Source organism: Schistocerca americana, chromosome 4 (genome assembly GCF_021461395.2).
Source record: "Schistocerca americana isolate TAMUIC-IGC-003095 chromosome 4, iqSchAmer2.1, whole genome shotgun sequence".
Classification (NCBI taxonomy): Eukaryota; Metazoa; Arthropoda; class Insecta; order Orthoptera; family Acrididae; genus Schistocerca; species Schistocerca americana.
Genome location: NC_060122.1, coordinates 191,021,057 through 191,047,319, shown reverse-complemented (window position 1 = coordinate 191,047,319; position 26,263 = coordinate 191,021,057). Strand labels below are relative to the sequence as shown.

The window sequence follows — 26,263 nt, the reverse complement described above, 5'->3', positions numbered from 1 at the left end:
TTGTAGAAATACTCTGGCGCCACATATAATTGTACCCAAGTAGACTCTTTTCAGACTTCACAACATGCTGTCAGCGACAGGCAGCTGCAGGGAGCCACATTTACCAACCCGATTCCTTTCCCACCAACACTACAAACCTACAATGCTCACTGATAACATCGCACTTACAAGTTACCTTTCTCAGCCGTTTTATCAGAACATAATTTAGATAAGATTTCACTTAATAACTGCAGCTAAGGACTCGTTTAACAAAAAGAAAATAACTCGGGTATATGAACACCAGCTCAGTGAAGTTACTGAGTGAGCTCACATAAGAGAACTGGACTGGAAATGCTGGGGATGTACAGTGTGTCTGCAAAATGAAAGGCAAGCAGAGCTCGTGATTGATTGCCTTTCGAGCAGGAATGCTGCAGCTGTCGTACAGGATGATTATGAACTAATTTCTCCTCTAGCAATGCAGAACAGTGTGCAGAGATTTAATTAGTTTCTGTCCAGATACGTTTCTTGGCTACCATTATCAGTAACTCTTGTCTTTATACGTTGTAGTGTTAATGCATGTTGTGGAAAATAAGGCGAGTACACCGTTCGCTTGTTACACATTTTTGCGAGCTTCAAACAGGTACAACTTATTTTCAGTTATCTGGGTAGTTACTATTTTATTTTTGTAATTTCTTGCGTGTTTGAGTGCCTACTAGACACAACCGTTTATTTTAATAACAGTGTAGTGTACAGTATCGCCGTTGCTATCGACCCTCGTATCGTACAGGCTTTTGTTTGTTTGGTTAGAACAGCTCAGTGTCGGTTAGACCGTCAGTGAGAGAGCACTTCGATTTCCCGCTGCTAATAAGGCGAGTACACCGTTCGCTTGTAGGGTAAACATAGTCATGTGTAGGGACTGTGGTTGTTGTGAGCGGACGCAAGGAGAATTGGCCACTCTTCGGGGGCAGGTGGAGGCTTTGTCTGTTAGGCTCATCGAGCTCGAGGCGCAGGCGTTGGCTCGTAGTGGCGTTGGGGCAACTGTGGTGAGACCTATGCCTACTTCGGTGGCCTTGGAATCGCATGGAACCCCCGATGTCGCTGCGTCTTCCGGCAGTGAGCATCTTAACGGTCAGCCATCACTCCAGGGTGAATGGCGGACAGTGGTGGGCTCACGCGTGCCTGGCCGAAAGGCGAAGGTGGGATCTGGCCGCGTGGCAGCTGCCTTACCCCTTTCCAACAGGTACGGGGTGCTTCCTAGTGGTGATGACATCGTTTCCGAGCCACCACAGGATGCCTCGCCTGTTGGGCCAGTGGCCGATTCTCCGGCAAGGTCCCGACAGTCACAGAGGGCGGGCCTATTAGTTATAGGGAGCTCCAACGTTAGGCGGGTTATGGAGCCCCTTAGGAAAATAGCGGGTAGGTCGGGGAAGAATGCCTGTGTGCACTCGGTGTGCTTGCCGGGGGGTCTCGTCCGTAATGTGGAGGAGGCCCTTCCGGCAGCTATTGAACACACTGGGTGTGACCGGCTGCAGATAGTAGCACATGTCGGAACGAATGACGCCTGCCGCTTGGGTTCTGAGGCCATCCTTGGTTCCTTCCGGCGGCTGGCTGATTTGGTGAAGACAACCAGCATCGCACGCGGAGTGCAAGCTGAGCTTAATATCTGCAGCATAGTGCCCAGAGTCGATCGCGGTCCTCTGGTTTGGAGCCGTGTGGAGGGTCTAAACCAGAGGCTCAGACGACTCTGCGACTATAATGGTTGCAAATTCATCGACCTCCGTTATTGGGTGGAGAACTGTAGGGCCCCCCTAGACAGGTCAGGCGTGCACTACACACCGGAAGCAGCTACTAGAGTAGCAGAGTACGTGTGGCGTGCACACGGGGTTTTTTTTAGGTTAGAGGGACCCCCCCTTGGGCGAAACGATAAAATACCTGACGGCTTACCAGAGAGGACATTATCATCGTCGATAAAGAACGTCCGTCCTCAGAGACCAAAAACAGGAAAAGTCAACGTAATATTGGTAAACTGCAGGAGTATCCAGGGCAAGGTTCCTGAATTAGTATCTCTTATTGAAGGAAATAGTGCGGATATAGTATTAGGAACGGAAAGTTGGTTAAAACCGGAAGTGAACAGTAACGAAATCCTAGACACAGAATGGAATATATACCGCAAGGATGGGATAAACGCCAATGGTGGAGGAGTATTTATAGCAGTAAAGAATTCAATAATATCCAGTGAAGTTATTAGCGAATGCGAGTGTGAAATAATCTGGGTTAAGTTAAGTATCAAAGGTGGGTCAGATATGATAGTCGGATGCTTCTATAGACCACCTGCATCAGCAACCGTAGTAGTTGAGCGCCTCAGAGAGAACCTGCAGAACGTCGTGAAGAAGTTTCGTGATCATACTATTGTAATAGGGGGAGACTTCAATCTACCAGGTATAGAATGGGATAGTCACACAATCAGAACTGGAGCCAGGGACAGAGACTCTTGTGACATTATCCTGACTGCCTTGTCCGAGAATTACTTCGAGCAGATAGTTAGAGAACCAACTCGTGAAGCTAACGTTTTAGACCTCATAGCAACAAATAGACCGGAACTTTTCGACTCCGTGAATGTAGAAGAGGGTATCAGTGATCATAAGTCAGTGGTTGCATCAATGACTACAAGTGTAATAAGAAATGCCAAGAAAGGAAGGAAAATATATTTGCTTAACAAGAGTGATAGGGCACAAATCGCAGAATATCTGAGTGACCACCATCAAACGTTCATTTCTGAGGAAGAGGATGTGGAACAAAAATGGAAAAAATTCAGAAACATCGTCCAGTACGCCTTAGATAAGTTCGTACCGACTAAGGTCCAAAGCGAGGGGAAAGATCCACCGTGGTATAACAATCATGTACGAAAGGTACTACGGAAACAAAGAAAGCTTCATCATAGGTTTAAGAGTAGTCGAATCATAGCTGATAAGGAAAAGCTGAACGAAGCGAAAAAGAGCGTAAAGAGAGCAATGAGAGAAGCATTCAACGAATTCGAACATAAAATATTGGCAAACAATCTAAACAAGAACCCTAAAAAGTTTTGGTCATATGTAAAATCGGTAAGCGGATCTAAATCCCCTATTCAGTCACTCGTTGACCACGATGGCACCGAAACAGAGGACGACCGAAGAAAGGCAGAAATACTGAATTCAGTGTTCCAAAACTGTTTCACTGCGGAAAATCGTAACACGGTCCCTGACTTCAGCCGTCGCACGGACGCCAAAATGGAAAATATTGAAATAAACGATATCGGAATTGAAAAACAACTGCTATCACTTAGTAGCGGAAAAGCATCCGGACCAGACGAGATACCCTTAAGATTCTACAGTGATTATGCTAAAGAACTTGCCCCCTTTCTATCAGCAATTTATCGTAGATCGCTGGAAGAACGTAAAGTACCTAGCGACTGGAAGAAAGCGCAGGTCGTTCCCATTTTCAAGAAGGGTCATAAATCAGATGCGAATAATTATAGGCCTATTTCGCTTACGTCAATCTGTTGTAGAATAATGGAACATGTCTTGTGTTCTCGTATTATGACGTTCTTAGATAATACAAATCTCCTTCATCATAACCAACATGGATTCCGCAAACAGAGATCATGTGAAACTCAGCTCGCCCTATTTGCCCAAGAAATTCACAGTGCCGTAGACACTGGCGAGCAGATTGATGCCGTATTCCTGGACTTCAGGAAGGCATTTGATACGGTTCCGCACTTACGTTTAGTGAAAAAAATACGAGCTTACGGAATATCGGACCAGGTTTGTGATTGGATTCAGGATTTCCTAGAAGAAAGAACACAACATGTCATTCTTAACGGTTCAAAATCTGCAGATGTAGAGGTAATTTCGGGAGTACCGCAGGGAAGCGTGATAGGACCTTTATTGTTTACAATATACATAAATGACTTAGTTGACAACATCGGTAGCTCCGTGAGGCTATTTGCAGATGACACGGTTGTCTACAAGAAAGTAGCAACATCAGAAGACTCGTACGTACTCCAGGAGGACCTGCAGAGGATTAATGCATGGTGCGACAGCTGGCAGCTTTCCCTAAACGTAGATAAATGTAATATAATGCGCATACATAGGGGCAGAAATCCATTCCAGTACGATTATGCCATAGGTGGTAAATCATTGGAAGCGGTAACGACCGTAAAATACTTAGGAGTTACTATCCGGAGCGATCTGAAGTGGAATGATCACATAAAACAAATAGTGGGAAAAGCAGGCGCCAGGTTGAGATTCATAGGAAGAATTCTAAGAAAATGTGACTCATCGACGAAAGAAGTAGCTTACAAAACGCTTCTTCGTCCGATTCTTGAGTATTGCTCATCAGTATGGGACCCTTACCAGGTTGGATTAATAGAAGAGATAGACATGATCCAGCGAAAAGCAGCGCGATTCGTCATGGGGACATTTAGTCAGCGCGAGAGCGTTACGGAGATGCTGAACAAGCTCCAGTGGCGGACACTTCAAGAAAGGCGTTACGCAATACGGCGAGGTTTATTATCGAAATTACGAAAGAGCACATTCCGGGAAGAGATGGGCAACATATTACTACCGCCCACATATATCTCGCGTAATGATCACAACGAAAAGATCCGAGAAATTAGAGCAAATACGGAGACTTACAAGCAGTCGTTCTTCCCACGCACAATTCGTGAATGGAACAGGGAAGGGGGGATCAGATAGTGGTACAATAAGTACCCTCCGCCACACACCGTAAGGTGGCTCGCGGAGTATAGATGTAGATGTAGATGTAAACACGTCCCCCCCCCCCCCCTTTGGCATGTATGTGCAGTGTCTATTCCGCTGCGGAGGCTCGGTATAACTTTATGGAACACTCTGTACTTGCTTCTTATTACGAGGCGGGGTAGATACAGTGGGAAACCAACTGAATATTCTTCAGTTTGCACACCTGTAAAGGACAGAAGTGAATTACGACAATCCGTTGACCTGTATTCCCTCACTCTCGTATCTTCCAACCCCCCCCCCCCCCCCCTCCACCATCTTTCACACAACCAGAACACATTTTGTCATTTAATATAGCTCTACTGCAGTTAGACGTGGCATACACATTTAGTGTTTGTTCATAACTCACTTCATTTAACAACAAGCATTCATTTTATACTCTTAAAACCCTATTTTTAATATATAGAAAATGCATGTTTAACCACCAGCTGCTTTAATTTTAAACCCAAATATCGACCGTTTTCAGTCATGAACCATCTTGACGGATAAGGGTTATAACCGTTTAAGCCACAGCATCACACCTGCCATTACTTCAGTACTGCTCTGTTCACTCTTGGTATTAGTACGTGTACTGGAATCAATGACATTTCCTATAGAGTATTTAAGAAACGACAGGTATGATGCTGTGGCTTAAACTATTCTAACCCTTATCCATGAAAATGGTCCATGACTGAAACCGGTCGATATTTGGATTTAAAATAAAAGCAGCTGATGATCAAACTTCAATTTTATATATTACTTGACGGCTGTTGTTAGTCACCTTCCAAAAATGCTATTTTTAATAATCTGCTCTTTTTACATTGCCCTTCAACACAGAAATGTTAGTGCTAGAGATAATACGATTAGAACATGTTTTGTAGGAATGATTAGAACATGTTTTGTAGGAATTTAATGTAATTTAATTTTGTACTGAGATACATTATCGCTAGAGGCCGGAATTGTCGAGTTATTCAAGAAAAACAATAAAAATTGACCTAAAATCCCCACCAGCCGCGACTCTCACACTCCTCGAGTGGGTATTGGGGATTCTTTGTGTGTTGTTCACGACCCACTCTCCTACCATTCTCCAAAAATTTGCGACTGCACTATCTTTATCCCCGAATTTTCCTTCTTTGGTTAGACTTTTGTGGGGGTTTTCACCGATGGCATGGCGAGATGGGACAATCATGAAGGGAAGCAAATAGTGACCAGAAACAGAAACCAACCTAGAAAGGCGCTTTGCGATTTTCCCGGAAAAGGTACGTTAGTTCTCTTACCCGCCCTGTTCCTGTCTTCTGACTACGAGAAGAAGTGTGTCTCTCGGTCCACAACTATAACGGACAGCGTTATTTCCTTAGTGTCATTTCCTCAATGTATATTCGTATAGAAGCGCTCGTTCATGTTTAAAAAACTTACCTGACCTATCCAACTCATCTCACCGGGGATGGGACACCTACCGTTTATCATGGAATCCGAACCTCATATTGTATCTACTGACTTTACACATCTTTGAGAGGTGGAGTTTTGCTTAGAACGAAGACCAAAATATCCGTGGCCCGGCCGGGATAAGATCCCGTGTGCTTGCGGGTTCCAAGCACGGTGTACACCACTAGCCCACGAGCTCCGACATTTACACAAGATGGTAAGAAACAATTTGGCCGGCTTGTAAGGGTGTTGCAGGTTAGCATGTGCTGAGAAAAAATTCGAAACGTTGCACTGCTTCCGAATGAATTAAGAATGAAGTTAGCCAATCAGACCGTTGCGCGCATATTCACGTTATCCGGTAGATAAAATTAGTGTCAGTTGTTCTCATGGCATAGATGACAGCGCACGAGACGTCTCATCCTTTTTCTCGTGTTCGATTCTTACTACCGCTCCATGTCCAATTTTAGTATCGCCTTCTTATTCGGTTTAGCGACACCGTCTATGGTGGCCGCCTTAATTTTCGCGCGCAACGGCCTGATTTTCTAACTTCAGTGCTACTTAACTCGCAAACGGCGCAAGGTATCGATTTTTTCTCTTAATAATTATTTCTCAGGACAACCTCAGCCGCATCCTTAGAAGCGTTACAGACTGTTTCTGCCTGTACTTGAGAAAAAGCGGTCTTCACATACTGATAGACAGACGAAAGGACAGCAAATGGAAAAAGAAAATATTTCATGTGCAGTACGAGGGCATGCCTCCCAATTTTCTAAGGGAAAGCGAGGCTTTTTAAATAAACGCTGTTAATGCGCTATATCGCCGTTCTTCATGTCTGCATATTTATTTCTCAGACGATGAATACAGTTGCCCCAACGAGAGATCAGTTTGTTATACCGTTGCTTTAGAATGTTCGATTTTGTTGACGGAGGCAACAGCTTCATCACTATCAAAGTGAATCTTTCTAGGACGATCTTTAAATTTTGGAAACTTATGAAAGTTCGTTGGGGCTTAGTTGGCACTGTATGATGGATGATCGATGATAGTGAACCCAAGGTATCGGATTTCTGCGGATGTCTCAGCGCACGTGTGTGGTCTGACGTCACCACGATGATGAAGAGGGTGCCCCATGCGCTGACGAACTATTCGAATACGAAACTCGATTACAGCACGCTGTTCCTCGCGTGCCGACGCACTTACGTTAACATCGACATGTTGCACGCTACAGCACGGAGCCCACAAGCGGAAGAGGGCTTCAGATGTGTAAAAATGAAGAATAAAGATGTAGGAGTTATTAACGTTTGCTTTATTTATTTTTTTACATAACGAGTTCTGAGCAATTATTTCCCACACACCCAAGTAATTATAATTAAACAGTTGTCGGATGTTTTTCTTCAATTCTACTGTGAAACCTTGTTTACTGCTAAATTTTATGATTCTTAGTCAATTGGAAGTAACCTATAAGTTTTGATGAGGGAGTTTGCCAGTGTCCAAATATATTACGTAAAAGGCGGTATCTTTTTATAACACCGGCAGAGAAGCTTATATTTATACATCGTCAAGGAATCATAGACTTTAATACCTGATATAAATTTCAACTTCATACCTCTATCGGTTTCTGAGAAAAAGGGGTCTCAATAGTCGGACAGACAGACAGACAGACGGACAGACTGACTGAGGTATGCAATCATGAAAATTGACGCTTTATTCTGTCTGAGAACTGATTCAAGACTGTTTGACCCACAGTGCTTCAAAATATTTGACAGAATGATAAGTGAAATAGAAAACGAATGTAAGATACAGGACGTTTCACAATTCTTAGTTCAGTCTTCTAGGGTTTGTAGATGGGGCTTAGCAAATAAAGTATCGAATTGGAAGTCATGTGCAGCAATGTATAGTTTTCATTCAAAATACGTTTGACTATTTGATCGCTTTCAAAATGATTTACCATTTTCACGGAATGGAAGATGAACTCTGCGCTCAATTTGAGACCCTGGCAAGGACAATGTTTTGAGTACTCGTCACCAAGTTGTCTTCTATGTGACTAAGAACGACCTCGTCCACGTCGGGAGTGTGGTACGACCCCGGAGCGACATAGTTAATCTTCATAACTGTACAGCCCCCCCCCTCCCCCAAATTTTTATGTCAGTAGGGGTAAAAGATTTTTCCCCATGCAAGTAATTCAGAAATTTTGAATACATTGTCATTTCCTTATCATTTCCCCCTACTGGTTTCTAAGACATACCTTTAGTACCCGATCAGTGTGATAAACATACACAATGTAACTAAATAAATATTACATTTATAGTAAAACTTATTTTACATTCCCAGAGTTCTGTACCCTATGTAATCGGTTCTAGGTTGGGATGCTTTTTGGCTGCAAGAAAGTCAGAACGATAGCGTAATATAGTGACTGCCATGTACCTGTAGAGATCCGAACTAATCCTTTTAGGACTGCCGAATAGACTATTAGTAGTCCAGTTTTCATTAAATGACTGTATTACATACACTCTAACATTCTGCGTGATTTCTGTTTGTTCTAAGTCGTGTCTCCCTACCACTTTCGCGCAACGACGCTCTGAGCGTGTTTTTTAGGGAATTGACTAGTTTGAACCTGGGATATGTTGCCGGTAAGGAGACGCCAGACCACACATGACATATAGAGTTCAGCAGAGTTCAGTGAGACTAGAGATGATATAATCAAATACTTAATGATTTCAGCGTCAGCTCCACTGCACTCCCTGTAAAAGAATCTTAATACTAACTACATTTAGTGGAAGGGGTTCAAGGCTTTCCTATTTTTGGTTAGCTGGTAAAATAGCGTCGAAAAAGCAGATAATTTTACCATTGGAATTTTTATTCTACGCAGTAAACATTGTTTATAAATTGCACTATTGATAAAAGGAAATATTTTAATACAGGATGATAAAAACCAACTGCGTTCAACAAAAATGTGAACGAATATTCCCTGAATGGGTTTCCAAGTTCTATAATGGATCGAAGGATGAGCTATGCCATATCACATCTATTATCCAGGTTTAAGTTAAGTTTCATAAAAGAGAAAACTAACAAAATGGTCAACAGTGACCCTCAATTATCTTTAATTACTTATTTAACTTGTCGTGAATTAAAGTGGCTGATGTGGCATCTCAATAGTTATATAATAGAAAAATCATCGCGTTTCAGATTTTATCTTCTAGTAACAAATGTAAATACCATGAGCTTTAATTGACGATCGACTCTAGTATTACGCAAAAAGGGGATTTATCAGATGAGACTTGTGCACTTGTGAGTGAATCCTTATGCACTCTTATGCAGCATCGCGTGCGTTCATACCTTGTCGGTGGTTAGGCAGCGTCAGGGAGCAGCGGGCGGCGCAGCTCCACACACCTTGTCATCTCGGTAGCAATTCTCTCTAACCTCACCTTACTACAGTTTACTGAAGTGGGTTTAAGAAAAAGGTATCTGGCTGTGTTTTCAACTGACCAATCAGGGTCTCAATGTTAACCTTAAGCTCCGCCTACAAAAATTCTGTCTATCCAATGAGAAACGTTATACTTTTCGTGGTGGGGCAATGTTTTTAATATTTGCTACGTAAGAGAGACACGTATAGTCTCACGATAAAACTGTCAGCCGGTGTGGCCCTTTTAGTGTTATCGTAAGATCTATATTGTTCTTCTGGAGGGCTCTATCTTTTAACATGCGCTGGGGGTGGTCTTGGCGGTCGGCGGGCGATGTGTGTGTCCGTCCCTTATCGTAGGGCCTTGTAGCTTACACGATTCTCCTCTCGGCTTCTGTTCTCGTTTCTCCCCTCGGCACTGTTTCACGGTGGGGAGGTATGACATGCATAACGGCGTTCTTGTGTTAGTCTGTGGTATTCCATTTGCTCACTCGCTGATCGTATTACTTTGGTTAATTTAATGTCAGAATTTATTCGGAGCTATGTGACATAATGCCGGGTTTGCTATCATGTCAGGGTTTTCTTGGAAGGTGCTGGATTTGCCTGACACCTTACAATATGTATGACATATATTATGCTATCATCTAGTTCCATTATGATAGATATTAAGGAGATTGTGGGCAAAGTTTAAACAGAGTGTAAAGTATACTCTGGAGAAGAAAGTGACGAGTGGGTGGATGAAGGACGGAAAATACCCACGGTAGCTCAACAAAGAGAGAAGGTGCTGGGAGGGGAGGGGGTAAGTAGCGGAAAGGAGAGATATTCGGCCATCCTTACACAACCCATGCTCCCAATCCCTTATCTCATGGCTCATACCCCTGTAATAGAACTAGATGCAAGACCTGATCCATACATCCTCTGACCACTACCTACTCCAATCCGGCCACTAACATCACCTATCCCATCAAAGGTAGGGCTACCTGTGAAGCCAGTCGTGATTTACAAGCAAAGCTGCAACAATTGTGCTGCATTATATGTAGACATGACAACCATCAAGCTGTCTGCCTGCATGAATGGCCATCGACAAACTGCAGCTGATCTGGCTGTCACTTTATACATTAGAGGTTTAGTCAAAGAATGCCGAGATTGTAAGAAAATACAACCAAGTACCTCCCTGGCTAGTGGATTCAAACAATGGTTCAAATGGCTCTGAGCACCATGGGACTTAACCTATAAGATCATCAATTCCCTAGAACTTAGAACTACCTAAACCTAACTAGCCTAAGGACATCATACACATCCATGCCCGAGGCAGGATTCGTACCTGCGACCGTAGCGGTCACGCGGTTCCAGACTGTAGCGCCTAGAACCGCTCTGCCACCCCGGCCGGCGCTAGTGGGTTGCTGCAGTCGGAATGGAAAGAGCATCCGTTGGACAAATTGTTTGTTGATTATGTGGACCCACTTCCCGGATGGAAAAAGGCTGTTTGTGTATTCTCGTAGTGGTGGACGCCTTCTCCAGGATAGCTTCGTTGATACCTAGCCGGGATGCGACCGCTCTTATCACCATCTCTCATCTCACTAATATATTTAGGTGCTTCAGGCCACCGCAGGCGTTGGTTGCCTCGCTGGCAAGGTCGTTTATACAATTCTGTTTCGGCAGTGGGATAAAACATCTTACCACCACACTGCATTATCCTCAGGCTTCATTCGCGTAAAGGATTAACTGAAACTTGAAGTCAGCATTGATTATTTACCACCATAAATCGACCAAGAAGTGGGATACCACCGTGCCCTGGTTAAACTTAGCGTTTAACTCCGCGCGGCATAATGCATCCCAGGCGGCTCCAGCTAGCCTAACGCTCGCATAACCCATGAATTCACCACTCTCCAATTTATGGGAGATAAATGATCTTTTACCTTCATCCATCACCCTGGAGATTCTTAGGGAGAAATAGGGGTGAGCTGAGGCAAATATTAGGAAGGCTCACTAATGTCAAGTCTGTCGTTATAATGGAAACAAGCGCTCCTTTCAAAAGAGAGACAGGAATTCATTTCAACATGAGGAATGTCCCTGGGAGAACAATCCGAGATAAACGCTTAGGGAAACTTGCCCCTCTTTTCCTAGGTCCATATTCCATTGTCAAAATTTTTAGCCCGGTCAATCTTTTGGTCCTTGAACCGGGAAAGGGGAAGCTCATAAGGGTTCATCTCAGTCAGATCAAACATTCCAGTGGAATGAGGGGTTCTTAGCCCCGTGCGAGGCTTGTTTAGGTTTAAGAGGGGACGGTATAATCGTGACGACATTGTGTTAGTAGACCATAGTTTCCGGTGCCACTGGCTCATATCGAATATCCCTCTTGCAGTCCCTTTGCCATATCTGTGAGGAAGAGTTGGTTCTGTGGGTTGTGTCCTTAGGAAGTCTATGCTTGGTGATTTATATATGGGGTTCACTGGCCCCAGAAGGAGCCATGAAGTTTGAGGATTTCGGTAGCGTCGCGACAAGACGTGGTCACGCTGTCCGAGCGGCTGAAGCCATGAGCTGTGCAAGAAGGGGCCTGCGCAAAGCGAAGCTACAGTAGTACTTCACCGAGGTTGGCGTCGATTACAAGCAGCAGGCTGACATCCCGTCGGTTGGTTGGCTACATTCGTGTCGGACGACCGCTCGTGGTCTGGCTGCTCTCATCTACCTGGCTTCCATCTGCACCACTTAGTAACCGCTGCGACGCACTGTAAATCCAGGGAACTGCAAGCTCATAAAGGGGAGTATAATTCTGTAATCCTCGTGGTGATTTGTTTCATTGTCTACTACCATCCTTATTTTTTCTGCTTTGTACCCGACCCCTAGTTTTACTCCGTCGGCTCTTTGGTCGTAAATACAGGCAGTAGTATTGTACTAAGACACTAGTTGCCATTTGAAAATTAGTCCAGCTATTATATTGCCTTTCCTTTCTGTTTTTCACCCGATCATTTAAGTTCTGGTTTAATGTCAGAAGTTTTGCAAATTTGTTCATTTTGTTAAAGAAAATTTGATGGTAAAATGCTTCGATTATCTGTAAAACACAGTATATATATTGTTAAATAAACAGGTTGTGTGAAAAGAAATTTATATTGATGGGCCCTCCCTTCCACGTTTTCCGTATTTCCAGTATGTGCCACGTATCAGTATTAATCCAGAGTGTACTTTCCAGGAAAAATAAATAAGGACGTGTGCATATGTGTGTGTGTGTGTGTGTGTGTGTGTGTGTGTGTGTGTGTGTGTGTGTCTATGTGTGTGTGTGTGTGTTTGTGTGTGTGTGAAAGAGAGTGAGTTTTTTCCAAGAAGAAGTAGTGTAGGATCCACTCACACATACACATACACATACATTTATACGATATTACATAGTGAAAAAAGATGCTGTTAGCAAGATGAACAAATCCATACCACTTAGCAGGAGGCAGTGTATGTGGAAACGGTGTTTACCAATATACCAACAAATACTACAAGTTTAGCCTTGAAAACATGATTATTGACAGTATCGAGGACGTTCACGTTAGATCTTCGTCGAAAAGAACGAAATGACATCCGTAGACTTGTCCCAAAGGTTTCCTGGAAACGAGCAGACCTTACAATTTCGAAATACTGGAAGGGCAATAAATCATTTTACTTTTCTCTTATCCAGCTGGAACAAATCAGCAAACAGAATGTGTTCCGTATGTTGAAACATTTTTATTTTCGCTGTTCCCATTACAATAATAGCTATGTTACGTAAGACCGATACTGAGCATCCTCCCAACGTCTCTGTTGATGCGAGAAGTCAAATTGGATTCCCCCGGTGCTTTCGCTGCCTCTTTCCCTGCTGTTTTCCCAGTCGTTTCCGCTGGTGATTCTGCTGAGTTCTTCCCTGTCGACTCCGCGGCGGACTGGCGGTGCTCGAGCTCTGCTGGCCGCTCCAGTCGCTCTTCACGTAGTCCGCGGCCTTCTCGGCGACCATCGTGACAGCGGCGTGGATGTTGCCGCTTATGGTACTGGGAATCACCGACGCGTCCACAACACGTAGGCCTTCCACGCCCAGGACCTGCGTGACAGGACACGCCCGCTTCAGAAACCTAAACTCCAGTAGTTTAAAGCTCCTCACCTTTACAAGGTGTCCACAAACCATTAGAACAGTGATTTAAGGCTAAGACAATGCAATTCGCCATTCAATAAGGTTTAATGCAAGAGTATAGCTGTAAATCATTTAAGCAAAAAGTTAATGATTGTGTACATACACTACTGGCCATTAAAATTGCTACACCACGACGTTGACGTGCTACAGACGTGAAGTTTAACCGACAGGAAGAAGATGCTGTGATATGCAAATGATTAGCTTTTCAGAGCATTCACACAAGGTTGGCGCCGGTAGCGACACCTACAAAGTGCTGACGTGAGGAAAGTTTCCAACCGATTTCTCATACACAAACAGCAGTTGACCGGCGTTGCCTGGCGAAACGTTGTTGTGATGCCTCATGTAAGGAAGAGAAATGCGTACCATCACGTTTCCCATTTTGATAAAGGTCGCATTGTAGCCTATCGTGGATGCGGTTTATCGTATCGCGATATTGCTGCTCTGGTTGGTCGAGATCCTGTGACTGTTAGCAGAATATGGAATCGGTGGGTTCATGAGGGTAAAACGGAACGCCGTGCTGGAAGCCAACGGCCTCGTATCACTAGCTGTCGAGATGACAGGCATCTTATCCGCATGGCTGTAACGGATCGTGCAGCCACGTCTCGATCCCTGAGTCAACAGATGGGGACGTTTGCAAAACAACAACCATCTGCACGAACAGTTCGACGACGTTTGCAGCAGCATGGACTATCAGCTCGGAGATCATGGCTGCGGTTACCCTTGACGCTGCATCACAGACAGGAGCGCCTGCGATGGTGTACTCAACGACGAACATGGGTGCACGAATGGCAAAACGTCATTTTTTCGGATGAATCCATATTCTGTTTACAGCAACATGATGGTCGCATCCGTGTTTGGCGACATCGTGGTGAATGCACATGGGAAGCGTGTATTTGTCATCGCCATAATGGCGTATCACCCGGCGTGATGGTATGTGGTGCCTTTGGATACACGTCTCGGTCACCTCTTGCTCCCATTGACGGCATTTTGAACAGTGGACGTTTCATTTCAGATGTGTTACGACCCGTGACCCTTCATTCGATCCCTGCGAAACCCTACATTTCAGCAGGATAACGCACGACCGCATGTTGCAGGTCCTGTACGGGCCTTTCTGGATACACAAAATGTTCCACTGCTACCCTGTCCAGCACATGCTCCACATCTCTCCCCAGTTGAAAACGTCTGGTCAATGGTGGCCGAGATACTGGCTCGTCACAATACGACAGTAACTACTCTTGATGAACTGTGGTATCGTGTTGAAACTGCATGGGCAGCTGTAACTGTACACGCCATCCAAGCTCTGTTTGACTCAATGCCCAGGCGTATCAAGGCCCTTATTACTGCCAGAGGTGGTTGTTCTGGGTACTGATTTCTCAGGATCTATGCACTCAAATTGCGTGAAAATGTAATCACATGTCAGTTCTAGTATAATATATTTGTGCAATGAATACCCGTTTATCATCTGCATTTCTTCTTGGTGTACGATTTTGAATGGCCAGTAGTGTATAAATTATAAGTTTTACTGGAAACAGTTTCCTTCAGTTTCTGTAGCATTCTGACACATACGCGGAACAGAGTGTTGTCATGGTACACTGTAAAGACTCTCGCTACTACTCATTCTTCTAATATAAGTTTAATATATTTTGTTATTCAATTTTTCTATGTCCTGCAGTCTTTTCCTGAAATTATTCAGGAAAATTAATGTTTCTTTTTTCAAATTTGAAAACACGTTCCAAGGGACAATATGGTCATGCACCTAGGAACAAATATTCAACTGAAAATTAAAAGTGCCGCTATCGATAAAATATTGTCAACACTCTATTCAATTGTCCATAACAATATTACTGCAATATCGAAAAAGATCCGCGAGAAACAATAAATTTAGCAGAACTATTAGTAAAACCAAGTTTCAAGTTGAATGCATTTTGAAACAGAACCTGTTGCACACTAACGCCAAATTCCAGATTGTAAACACGTAAACTTTTAAAGACATTAAAGAAATTAAGCTCATTTGCAAAGGTTTCCTGTTACATGATAAAAGAACTTATTTTGTTTCAAAGTGCAAGTGGTGCACAACTGGCCAACTATGGCTTAACTATCGTTTTATTTAAATAGTTCTGAACCTTGACAAGATTTCTCTTAGCATAAAATTCTGTATCTGTACAATTAAGAACATACTTCAAATAGCTTAGTTACGTAATACAGTACATAAAAGCTTAGAAAGCGAAATATCCACAAATGCTGCACAAAAAGAACCTCGCGTCTGACAGCTCCATAAACTGTACAGAATGGTGGTAACTCCTTATGACGGTTTCTAGTTGTACATTCCTTCACGTGATTCTAAAATCAGTCACCCAGCTGAAGTATCGACCAAATACCAATGTGGGTTCCTCGTACGCTATCGCCTACTCACAACACTGTCTCATGTTAAGTCCTCACACTGTACCCACCTAACTTGTGTATTGTTCAGGTGTGTTTCTGGAGACTAAATCGCGCAAAAGATTCTAGAATGAAACTTACATTCAGGGTGAAACGGTATCAGTGATGAGATTCGCTGATGACGTTGCTATTCTCAGTGAAAGTAAAAAAGTACAGAATTTTCTGAATGGAATGAACAGTTTGAGTACAGAACTTGGATTGAGAGACGAAAGTAATGGCAGCAGAAACTCAACATCAGCATCGGTGATTGCGAAGCAGATGAAGTTAAGGAAATCTGCTACCTACGCAGCAAAATAACCCATGACGGACGTAACAGGGAGGACATAAAAAGCAGACTAGCAATGGCATAAAGGCATTACTGGCAAAGAGAAGTCTACTAATATAAAACATAGGCCTTAATCTGAGGATAAAATTTCTCCGAACGTGCTTTTGGAGCACAGCACTGTAAGGTAGTGAAACATGGACTGCGTGAATACTGAAAAAGAGGATCGAGGTTTTGAGATGTGGTGCTACAGAAGAGAGAACTAATGAAGAGATTCTCCAGAGAATCAGCGCGTTAAGGAACTTATGGAAAACACTGACAAGAAGAAAGGACAGGATGATAAGACATCTTTTATGAAAGCAGTGCTGAGCGAAATCAAATCAAACCAGACAGAAAACGGATAACTCAAGTAAAATAAAGTAAAAAACTTGTGCAATGGGATATCGTATATCTTACCTCTTATGTCACACTGTCTTTGATAATGAGTGAAGTTGGGTGATGTGTGAAACACAATTATAATTTTATCTACCTAGAATTTCTTATTGTAATTGGTCTAATGTGTTCGACAGCATGCATTTAAGCAAACTTAAAGATTACGGAAATACGTGATCACACACGATACATCAGGAGGTATTAACGACCGACGTCTTAACTGGTAGCGCTACAGTCGCAGGTTCGAATCCTGTCTCCGGCATGGATGTGTGTGATGTCCTTAGGTTAGTCAGGTTTAAGTAGTTCTAAGTTCTAGGGGACTGATGACCTTAGAAGTTAAGTCCCATAGTGCTCAAAGCCATTTGAACCTTCTTAATTGGTGGAGAAAATTTTGTTCCATTGTTTCTTTTATACACTTTCAAGCAAGATATATTTCCCCATGATATAACTAGATAATAAAGTATAGTAAACATGATATCTGAAGGAACAATCAACGAAATATTTTGAAACCCAAATACTGTATGTTTTTCAGTAGATGCAAAGCACAAATAATACATTTCTCATTACATTTTATACACGGCAGTACATAGAGGCTCAAAAAAGAAGAAGAAAATCAGTTGTACTTGGGAGAACGTAAACATATTAACCGTAATAAAGTCTCTGGATATGAATATGTATCATAACATGATCTGGAAGTGAAATATTACACTTACAACCAAGGCCAGGGATTTTCTCTGCCTCGTGATGACTGTGTGTTGTGTGTTGTTAGTTAGGTTTAAGTAGTTCTAAGTTCTAAGGGACTGACGACCATAGATGTTAAGTCCCATAGTGCTCAGAGCCATTTTTTGAACCTTACAACCAAATGCCTGATTTCACAAGCCCTTACGTGTAATTTTTGACTATAGCGATTCAGGTGTCGGACCTGTAGCATAATTACCACACCTCTATTCCTTTTTATCGTATGGCAATTCCACATTTAGGCAGGAAATTTTTCGTTGCACGGAAACTTGTCACTACGGTCACATCTAGGGTGCATTCGTGAATATCAGGGTAACAACTGTTAAAATTAGGCATACTAATAACAGCGACACAATACGGATATTCTCTTAAGAAGATTCTCGGGACTAAGCATTTAAGACAAATAAGAGAGTAAGAGTAATTACTAATGTGATCTCCACTAGCAACAACTTAAACTTTCTCTTGCGGAGAAAAGGGGGACAAAACTATGCCATCACAACAAAACTTGGCCTCTTAAAAAAATTAAAGCTGCTCATGAACACTGAAAGAACTGAAATTATTTATGTGTGACAACTGTTAATGTACAGAGGAATTTCTGAATATTGTCTATGTGGCATCTGCTTAATTGGATTATATAAACCTTTTCAAAGTAAACCAAAATATAGAGCTTTCATATAACGCTTAGTTGGCGTAGCTCTTTGAGCCAACCGAAAGACACTTCATTCTGCGTAGAGAAACAACTGGAAGAGTTGAAAACAAGTAAGTCGCCAGGTTCGGAAAAAATATAAGTTCGGTCTTAGAGAATTTAGGTACTTTATGGCATTGGCCACTTACTTAGCTTGCATTTATAGGGAATCTCTCGCCAAGCTCAAAGTCCCAAATGAGAGGAGAAAAGCGAATGTGACACCTGGATATAAGGTGCAGAAAAGAACGCACCCGTAAAATTACAGACCCGTATCCTTAACATCAGCATGCTGCCGAATTATGGAACATATTCTAAGTTCGAATATGATAGATTTCCTTCACACGGAAACGTTTGTGTCCACAAATCAGAACGGTTTTTGAAGCATCGCTCGCGCGAAACTCAGCTGCCCGTTCCTCACTTGATATCGTCCGGACCATGGACGAAGAGCAACCGGCGGATTCCATAGTCCTCGATTTTCGGGAAGCTTTAGATACGGTGTCCTGCTTGAGACTGTTAACGAAGGTCCGAGCGTACGTATTACGTTCCCAGACATGTGTGTGGCTCGCAAACCTCATAAGTAAAGGAACCTGGTATGTTGTCCATGACGACGAATGTTCATTAAAGAAAAAGGTATCGCCAGTATTGCCCCAGGAAAGAGTGATAGTACCGTCCTTTTCTCTTTGTATGTAAAGAGTTTGACGGATAGGATCACCAGCAATCTGCGACTCATTGCTGATGAGGCTGTAATATACTGGAAAGTATTGTTGTTGAATGACTGTGGAAGGATATATGATGACTTAGCATTTCTATTTGGTATGTGAGCGGTAGGTTACTGTAAATGTTCGGAGTGCGGAAGTGTAAAAAAATAATCCTGTAAATCTCGATTACAGTATTAGTGGTGGACTGATTCACACAGTCACTGTGAAAAATTTCAGGACACAACGTCGCAAAGCGATATGAACGTTATATGTGGCCAACAAAAGAGACTATTTAGAACACTTGTGCGACCAGTTCCTGATTACATCTCTAGTGTTTGGGAACCTCACCATGTAGGTTTAAAGGGAACATTCAAGCAAATCAGAAGTGTACTGCTACATTTGTTATTGGTATGTTCGATCAAAATGCGAGTGCTACAAAAGTGCTTCGTGAACTCAAATATGAATCATTACAGGAACAATGTTGAGAAAATATACAGAACACGCATTTCCAGCTTAGAGCAGAACGAGTTTACTAGCACCAATGAACATATTGCTCACGAACTACGAAGATAAGATGCGACCCGACGGGGACATATACTTAGGCGTTTCTCCATCGCACTGTTTGCGGGTGAAATAGGAACGGAAGTGACTAGTAGTGGTAAAGTGTACACTCCACCACACACCACAAAGTTGTTTGCTGAGGACCTATGCAGATGTAGAGGTTCATGCCGAAATGTAACCTCGTTCTGTTTGTGTCTGTCGCAGGTTAGGTGCATCGTTTCTGGACCACACTCTTCGTGTTCGATAAGCACTCTAACGATGACAAATGAAATGATCAGCATGCATTACTGGCCGGTAGACCTCAGTCAGGACTTGTTCCGCCACCTGATGCAGGTGTACATCTACAACTACAACTATATGTATATTCTTCAAACCACAATAAACTGCATAAACGGAGAGAATGTCCCTGTGTTGTTAGAGTTCCTTCCCGTTCTATTCACTTATGAAGAGCGGAGAGAACGATTGTCTGCCCTTTACTACAGCGCAGCTGTGAAGTGTGGGCTCTGCTGCAGCTAGGTTTGATAGAGGACATCGAAAAAGTGCAAAGAAGGGCAGCTCGTTTTGTATTTTCGTGAAATATGGGAGTACATGAAACGGATATGATATACGAATTGGGGCTTTCTTCGTTGTGGCAGGGTCATCTCACGAAACTGCAGTGAGTAATTTTCTCATAATAATGTGAAAATACTCTGTTGAGGCGAACCTTTGTAGGAAGGAATAATAATCATAATAAAAAAAGAGAAATCAGAGCTCTTACTGGCTGAAGTGTTCGTTTCTCCCATGCCCGGTTCGAGATTGGAACAGTAGAAAAATAGATTGAAAGAGGTTCTTGTTACCCTCTGCGAGTCACTTAATTGTGAAATGTAGAGTAATCATGTAGATGTAGATACAACTGTGCGTGCTTTAATTAACCTAAACTTGTCGTCACTATTACTATGTGAGCGATACGTAAGGGGTGGTAGCATACTCACACAGTCGTCATATAAAGCCGTTTGATAAAATCTTTCTCAACATAGTTTATCTTCAAGAGTGTGTCAGTTTAGTTTCTTCAGCATCTCTATGACACCCTCTCACGCGTCAAACAAGCCTGTGACCACACGTGTTGCCCTTCTGCGTATACGTCCAATGTCCTGTGTTAGTCCTATTTGGCACTGGTCCACACACAAGAGCAATAGTATAGAATAGAGCTCACAAGTGGTTTCTAAACAAATTCCTTTATAGACAAATTGCATTTCTCCTGTATTCTACCAATAAACCGAAGTCTACTGCTTACTTTAACCATGGCTGAGCCAATGTGATCATTCAATTTCGTATCGCTACAAAGTGTTCCACTTAGGTATTTGTGTGAGATTCCAACTCACTGATATTAGAGTCATAGAAAACCACTTTTTTCGGCCTCCGACTAAGCCGTTAATCGAATACGGGGCCCCACCATCTAGATGCAGCGGCGATAAACACTACACCACCAAATGTGGCCGGATTGGTGTTAAAATAGTAGCCTAACGGACAAACATTCTTCACAGTATTTCAAGGAGTCCGCCACAATAGCTGAGTGGACAGCGCGCCGGCATGTCACGCGGGGGAAGCCCGGGTTGGATTCTCAGCTCGGTTGGAGACTTTCTCCGCTCAGGGACTGGGTGTGTGTATCGCCTTCATCATCATTTCATCCTAATCGACGCGCAGGTCGCCGAAGTGGCGTCACCTCAGAAGATTTGCACCAGGCGATCAGCTCTAACCGCCGCGAGGCCATTGCCGCACGGCATTTAATTTCATTTTCAAAGAAATTTGTCAGTTAAATGTTACATAGAGCTCCATTTACTTTATGTCTTCTCTGCAACATTCTGTAGCTATTCAAACGATGAACACATATTTACTATATGTCATCAGCCATTTAGATGCTCTTATCTTTATTCAAACCAGAAAACTCTTAATTAATTCGTTGGAAAGTGCTGAAAGTGTTGGAAAAAAATTATGAGTATCTTCAGTAACGGTCGTTATAATATAACATATCTTGTTAACATTTATCGTAATTTTGTAATAAACTTTTGGCGTAATGACTTCGTTGCTAAGTGGTAGGAGACTGAATGAATACCGACCAGTCGCAGAACAAGTACGTATTAAGATTATCAGTACAATGATAACATTTTAGCATATTCAATATTGTACTAAATTGAAAATAAGCCAACCAATACCACCAAAAGATCTTATTTGAAGTATCAAACTTGTTGCGCCCATTTTCACCGAGCATGTGTCCTTTTCCACTTCCTGCAAGTCAACACTTCTTCCATAGATTTAGTACAGTACTGAAGCTCATCACACACAAATTTTTTTTATTAAAAGCACGGGTAACATTTACCACGTCTCCAATCATCTTTGTACTGTCTAGTATTTTTCTACAGCCGTAGGTTTCATTTTTTTCCCTTTCATAGTTGATCTATCACGATATGGCGTGGTAGGTGTGTTAGTAACCTGTTCCATTTCCTACTTAAGGCTTCGTACGGTGTTTTGCTTTTGTTCTCTCACCTATCTGTCACCTTACCATTTTTATTTCTTCCATGAAGTGTCTAGTGTGATTTATTTTCTTCTATTCCTCTACACGTGAAATGATGTCACTATCCCTTATTCCGGGTTTTCCATGGAGCACATTCCAAAGCTGAGTCCCAGACGAACAATTTTGCTATTCTCCTTACATCTACTACCTCCTGCTAACGTAATAAATCGTAATTCTTAAATTACGTCCTCTTAATCCGTAATCCCCTTGTCCTGTATTGAATTAAGGAAGTGAAATTATGCAGGCACTAAACATCAACCCATCTTTGATACAAACGTAGGTTACTAATATGGTTCTGTACTTCTTCCCCCAGTAGTCTCATTCGGTACATCTTTGCTTAAATAAGAAACACGTTTGGTATTGCCAAAGTCTGAAAATAACGATAATGTTAGAAACGATACACGAAGAGCCGCCATTGATCCATCACTAATTTATTGACCTATTTCTGACGGAAGTAAGCTACCTGAAAGACTTGGAATTGTTTCTATACACGCACACGTCAGTCGTGAGGTACTAACAGATATAGCACTCACGAGCAAAAATACTCATGCACCAGAAAATATTTGGATGCCTGACGGTGGAAAATTAGTTTAAATCAGAGAATTTCAACAGACGAAGAATCTGAGTGGTACATTGTGTATCTTGTGGCTTACCTTGAGCGTTGGGTCGACAACGGCCGTACTGTCGTTGGAGACTCCCATCTTGCAGGTACCCACGGGGTGGTATATGGTGTAGCCCACATGTCTTACACCACACTCCCAATACTCTTTGCTCGTCTTCTCGTACTCTGAGCACGCCTCCAGAGTAAGAATTTTTACCTGTCAAAAATAAATGCGTAAATATAAATCCTACCATTTAAAAGGTGATTGTCTTTCTGTAAACTATTTGTAATACATAATCGTCCAGATATCCAGGTATAAGTTTTAGGAAACTTACGAAATGTTTTGATAACGTTGTTGCTTTGTAAAAGCATCTCCCGATTTCCTGCTGTGTCGAACTGGAGCCTGGGTTTCACCAGAAACTACTAACATCTTCAACAATGTTAAAAACTCGAAACCAATTCTATCTAATTTCCTATACGTGTAAGTGCAACCAACAACACTTCCGCAGGTGGCAACTGGCAGTAGGTTTCGGTATTCCGTCTGCAATTTAATATGATATTAGAGGCAATTTGTACAAAGGACGATCAAAAAGTTTCCGTCTGAAAGCCTTGCTGCCTCGTATATGCTACCCAGCGCGACTTTGATGTAGCCATACAAGCAGGGACATGTAGGCAAGGGATTATTGTGGCATTTGTGTCTTTCCGACGTGCATGCGGTAAATGCGGGAACTTGAACTATGGCGACGCTATTACCAAATGCTACCAAACAGGAGCAACGTGGTGTTATTCTTTTCTTGGCTACCGAAGGACAAACAGCGGTAGACATATATCGGAGAATGAAGAATGGTTGTGGAGCAGCATGTCTGTCGAAAAGCACCAGTGTGGAACAGCATGGCAATTTCGTGTTGGTCGCGGTTGGATGCAAGACACCGTCTATCTGGGAGGCCAGGATCCATTAACGGGAACAATGATGCAGTTACGGCACGTCGGTACATGACCATTCCTCCAATAGCCAAGGATCGCGACATTAGCTTCGGTAGCGTACAACACACTATCCAGCAGGAATTAGGATATCGTAACGTCTGCAACCAGTAGGTACCCTGCGTTCGCAATGCCGAACAAAAAGATAAACGAATAAATGGTTAGCTGAAGCACCTGACGAGTTTCAATTGTGAAGGCAACACGTTTATTGAGCGTATTCTTGCAGGCGACGAAAGCTGGAAAGCTGGTGGCACCACTGGGAACCGGAGTTAAAAGCGCCGACGATGCAGCGGTGTCAGCCACCCATCGTGCAGAAGTTACGCAAACTCAAGAGCACCCTTTCTATCCGTTGTATAGTCCTGACCTCTTGCCAAGCTATTACGACGTCTTCAGTCCCTTAAAAAAAAAAAAAAAAAAAAAAAAAACGGAACAGTCGACCATTCCTTTCGGACGAGGAAGTGCAGCAGTCAGTTACGGACTTCTTCACGCAGAACGACATGGTACTATACCAAACAGATATCTTCAACCTGATGGGGAAGGATGGTGTGATTGCTTCATGGTCGTTTTATCTGACTGGAATGCTTGTTCTGGACTACACGGCCGTGGAAAAGAACTTTTAATCACCCATTATACTAAAAATTTGCGGTTGTCGTAAATACAACGACGCAGAAATAAACAGCGGCTTTCTGAGTTTGACTGAAATCGTTCTGTGCACTCATACTTTTTCTAATTGATTTTTATATAATATTACATGTAATTTTTAATTTTTTTTTAATTTATGTGTCTAGACTATCGTATATCGTTCTGACGACAACAAGTTATTGGTGATATGGGATGCGAAAGCATGAGGCGTGAGGTCTGCGTAACCGAGGGTAGGGAAACCTCTGAACGCAAACATCTCGGTAGCCAGACAGACATTTGAAGCACAGATCTTCTGAATCAGAGTTATGTGTCTTATCAGCACCCTGAATCGCTAAGGACGAGTAATCTACAGGTCGCGCTAAGCGGAAGGGGCTGCTCACTAAATTCCGAAATCCGGTCTTCACTGAGGATGTAGAGCATATATTATTACCACCAACTTTCAAATCGGTAAGTGATCACCATTCCAAGATAAGGGAAATTAGAGCTCATACTGAGGCGTTGAGACAGTCGTTTTTCCCTTGCGCGATCCGCGAGTGGAATACAGGCGAGAGGGGGGGGGGGGAGGGGGGGGGGGAAAATATGACTTTGGCGCGAATTGTGCCCTCCGCCACACACCGCTTGGTGTGTCCTTCACGACAGCTACTTCTATTTTTGAATTCAACCGACACATATGTGAAATACTGATGAACAAATACTTGTTGCTCTTAGGAGAAACTGCAACTGAGATGGATGGACCATCTTAATCGTTTAGTAATATACAGGTTGTCCCAGAAATGTTGCGACAAACTTCGAGGAACTACAGGATAGGATCCCGTGTCCAGAAGCATCATTTAACGGCGATGCTGATAGTTAAGATTACAGGCGCCAGCGCCTACAAGTGGACAACCCGTTCGGCAGCAAACGTATCTTCATAGGCTGACGGACCATAGGCCGAACATTTCGCAATGTTCTTTGTATTCTCGAACTGTGTCTGATTGACACGATGACCAGTGGAGAGGATGGAACTAGCTGCTGCCTACAGAATCCTCGTCTCCTGTGAATTCAATCCACTGTTAGTCTTGGTGGATGACGGCTTCAGACATGGATTTCCACCTGCTGCAATTTGTTTTTCTCTTGCCTACCGAAAAACAACGGAGATTTTAGAGAAATCCAGGAGGAAAATAAACTGCAGATAGAAACCTGTATCCAAACCACCATCTAGAAACCTGTATCCAAACCACCATCCATTGAGACAACATAGCATAGCATTCATAGGACACAAGGCATTTCTAAGCAGCAGCTAGATCTATCTTGCCCACAGTGGCAATTAGTAGCGATCACTGAATAATGAACAACCTAGCGCCGGTGTCTTTAACTTCGACGCTCTTTACTATCGTTAGATTATGTTTCTGGACACGGGTTGCTGTCCTCGATATGTTCCTCAAGACATTCTGTGAAGCCCCTTGAAGTTTATCGTAACATTTCCGGGAGATCCTGTACATTACTAAACGATTGAGATAGTCACTCCTATCTGTGTTCAAATGGTTCCAAGCACAATGGGACTTAACATCCAAGGTCATCAGTCCCCTAGACTTAGAACTAAGTAAACATAACTAACCTAAGGACATTACACACATCCATACCCGAGGCAGGATTCGAATCTGCGACCGTAGCAGCCGCATGGTTCCGGACTAGAACCACTCGGCCACCGAGGCCGGCCTCTTATCTCTGTTGCAGATTCTCTGATCTACGATACCGAAGAGCAACAGATATTCGTTCATCACTATTTCGTCTATCCATCGGTTGTCTTTAAAAATCGAAGATGCTGTCTTGATCAACTAATCAGCAGGTATAAACATACACTAAGGTTTTATCGCAACAGGTCAGGTCGTCGTTATGTACTGGGTAGAGCCGTACTGTCCAGCCTTGGAGGTGCCGGGTTCAATCCCTGATATGAGTGGGGACTTTTCTTCGTCC

General features: G+C 42.9%; 1 protein-coding gene across 2 annotated transcripts in view; it reads right to left on the bottom strand.

Moving 5' to 3' along the window:
• Nucleotides 1-13,256: 13,256 nt before the first annotated feature.
• Nucleotides 13,257-26,263, bottom strand: part of LOC124612606 (glucose dehydrogenase [FAD, quinone]-like) — a 61,754-nt gene continuing 48,747 nt past the window's right edge. For both annotated transcript variants that reach the window (XM_047140899.1, XM_047140898.1), the window contains exons 5-6: nucleotides 22,737-22,901; nucleotides 13,257-13,627 (exon numbers count right to left, since the gene is read on the bottom strand). In XM_047140899.1, coding sequence (XP_046996855.1) covers nucleotides 13,367-13,627; nucleotides 22,737-22,901 — 426 coding nt within the window. In that variant the 3' untranslated portion in view covers nucleotides 13,257-13,366. The remainder of the gene's footprint in view (nucleotides 13,628-22,736; nucleotides 22,902-26,263) is intronic.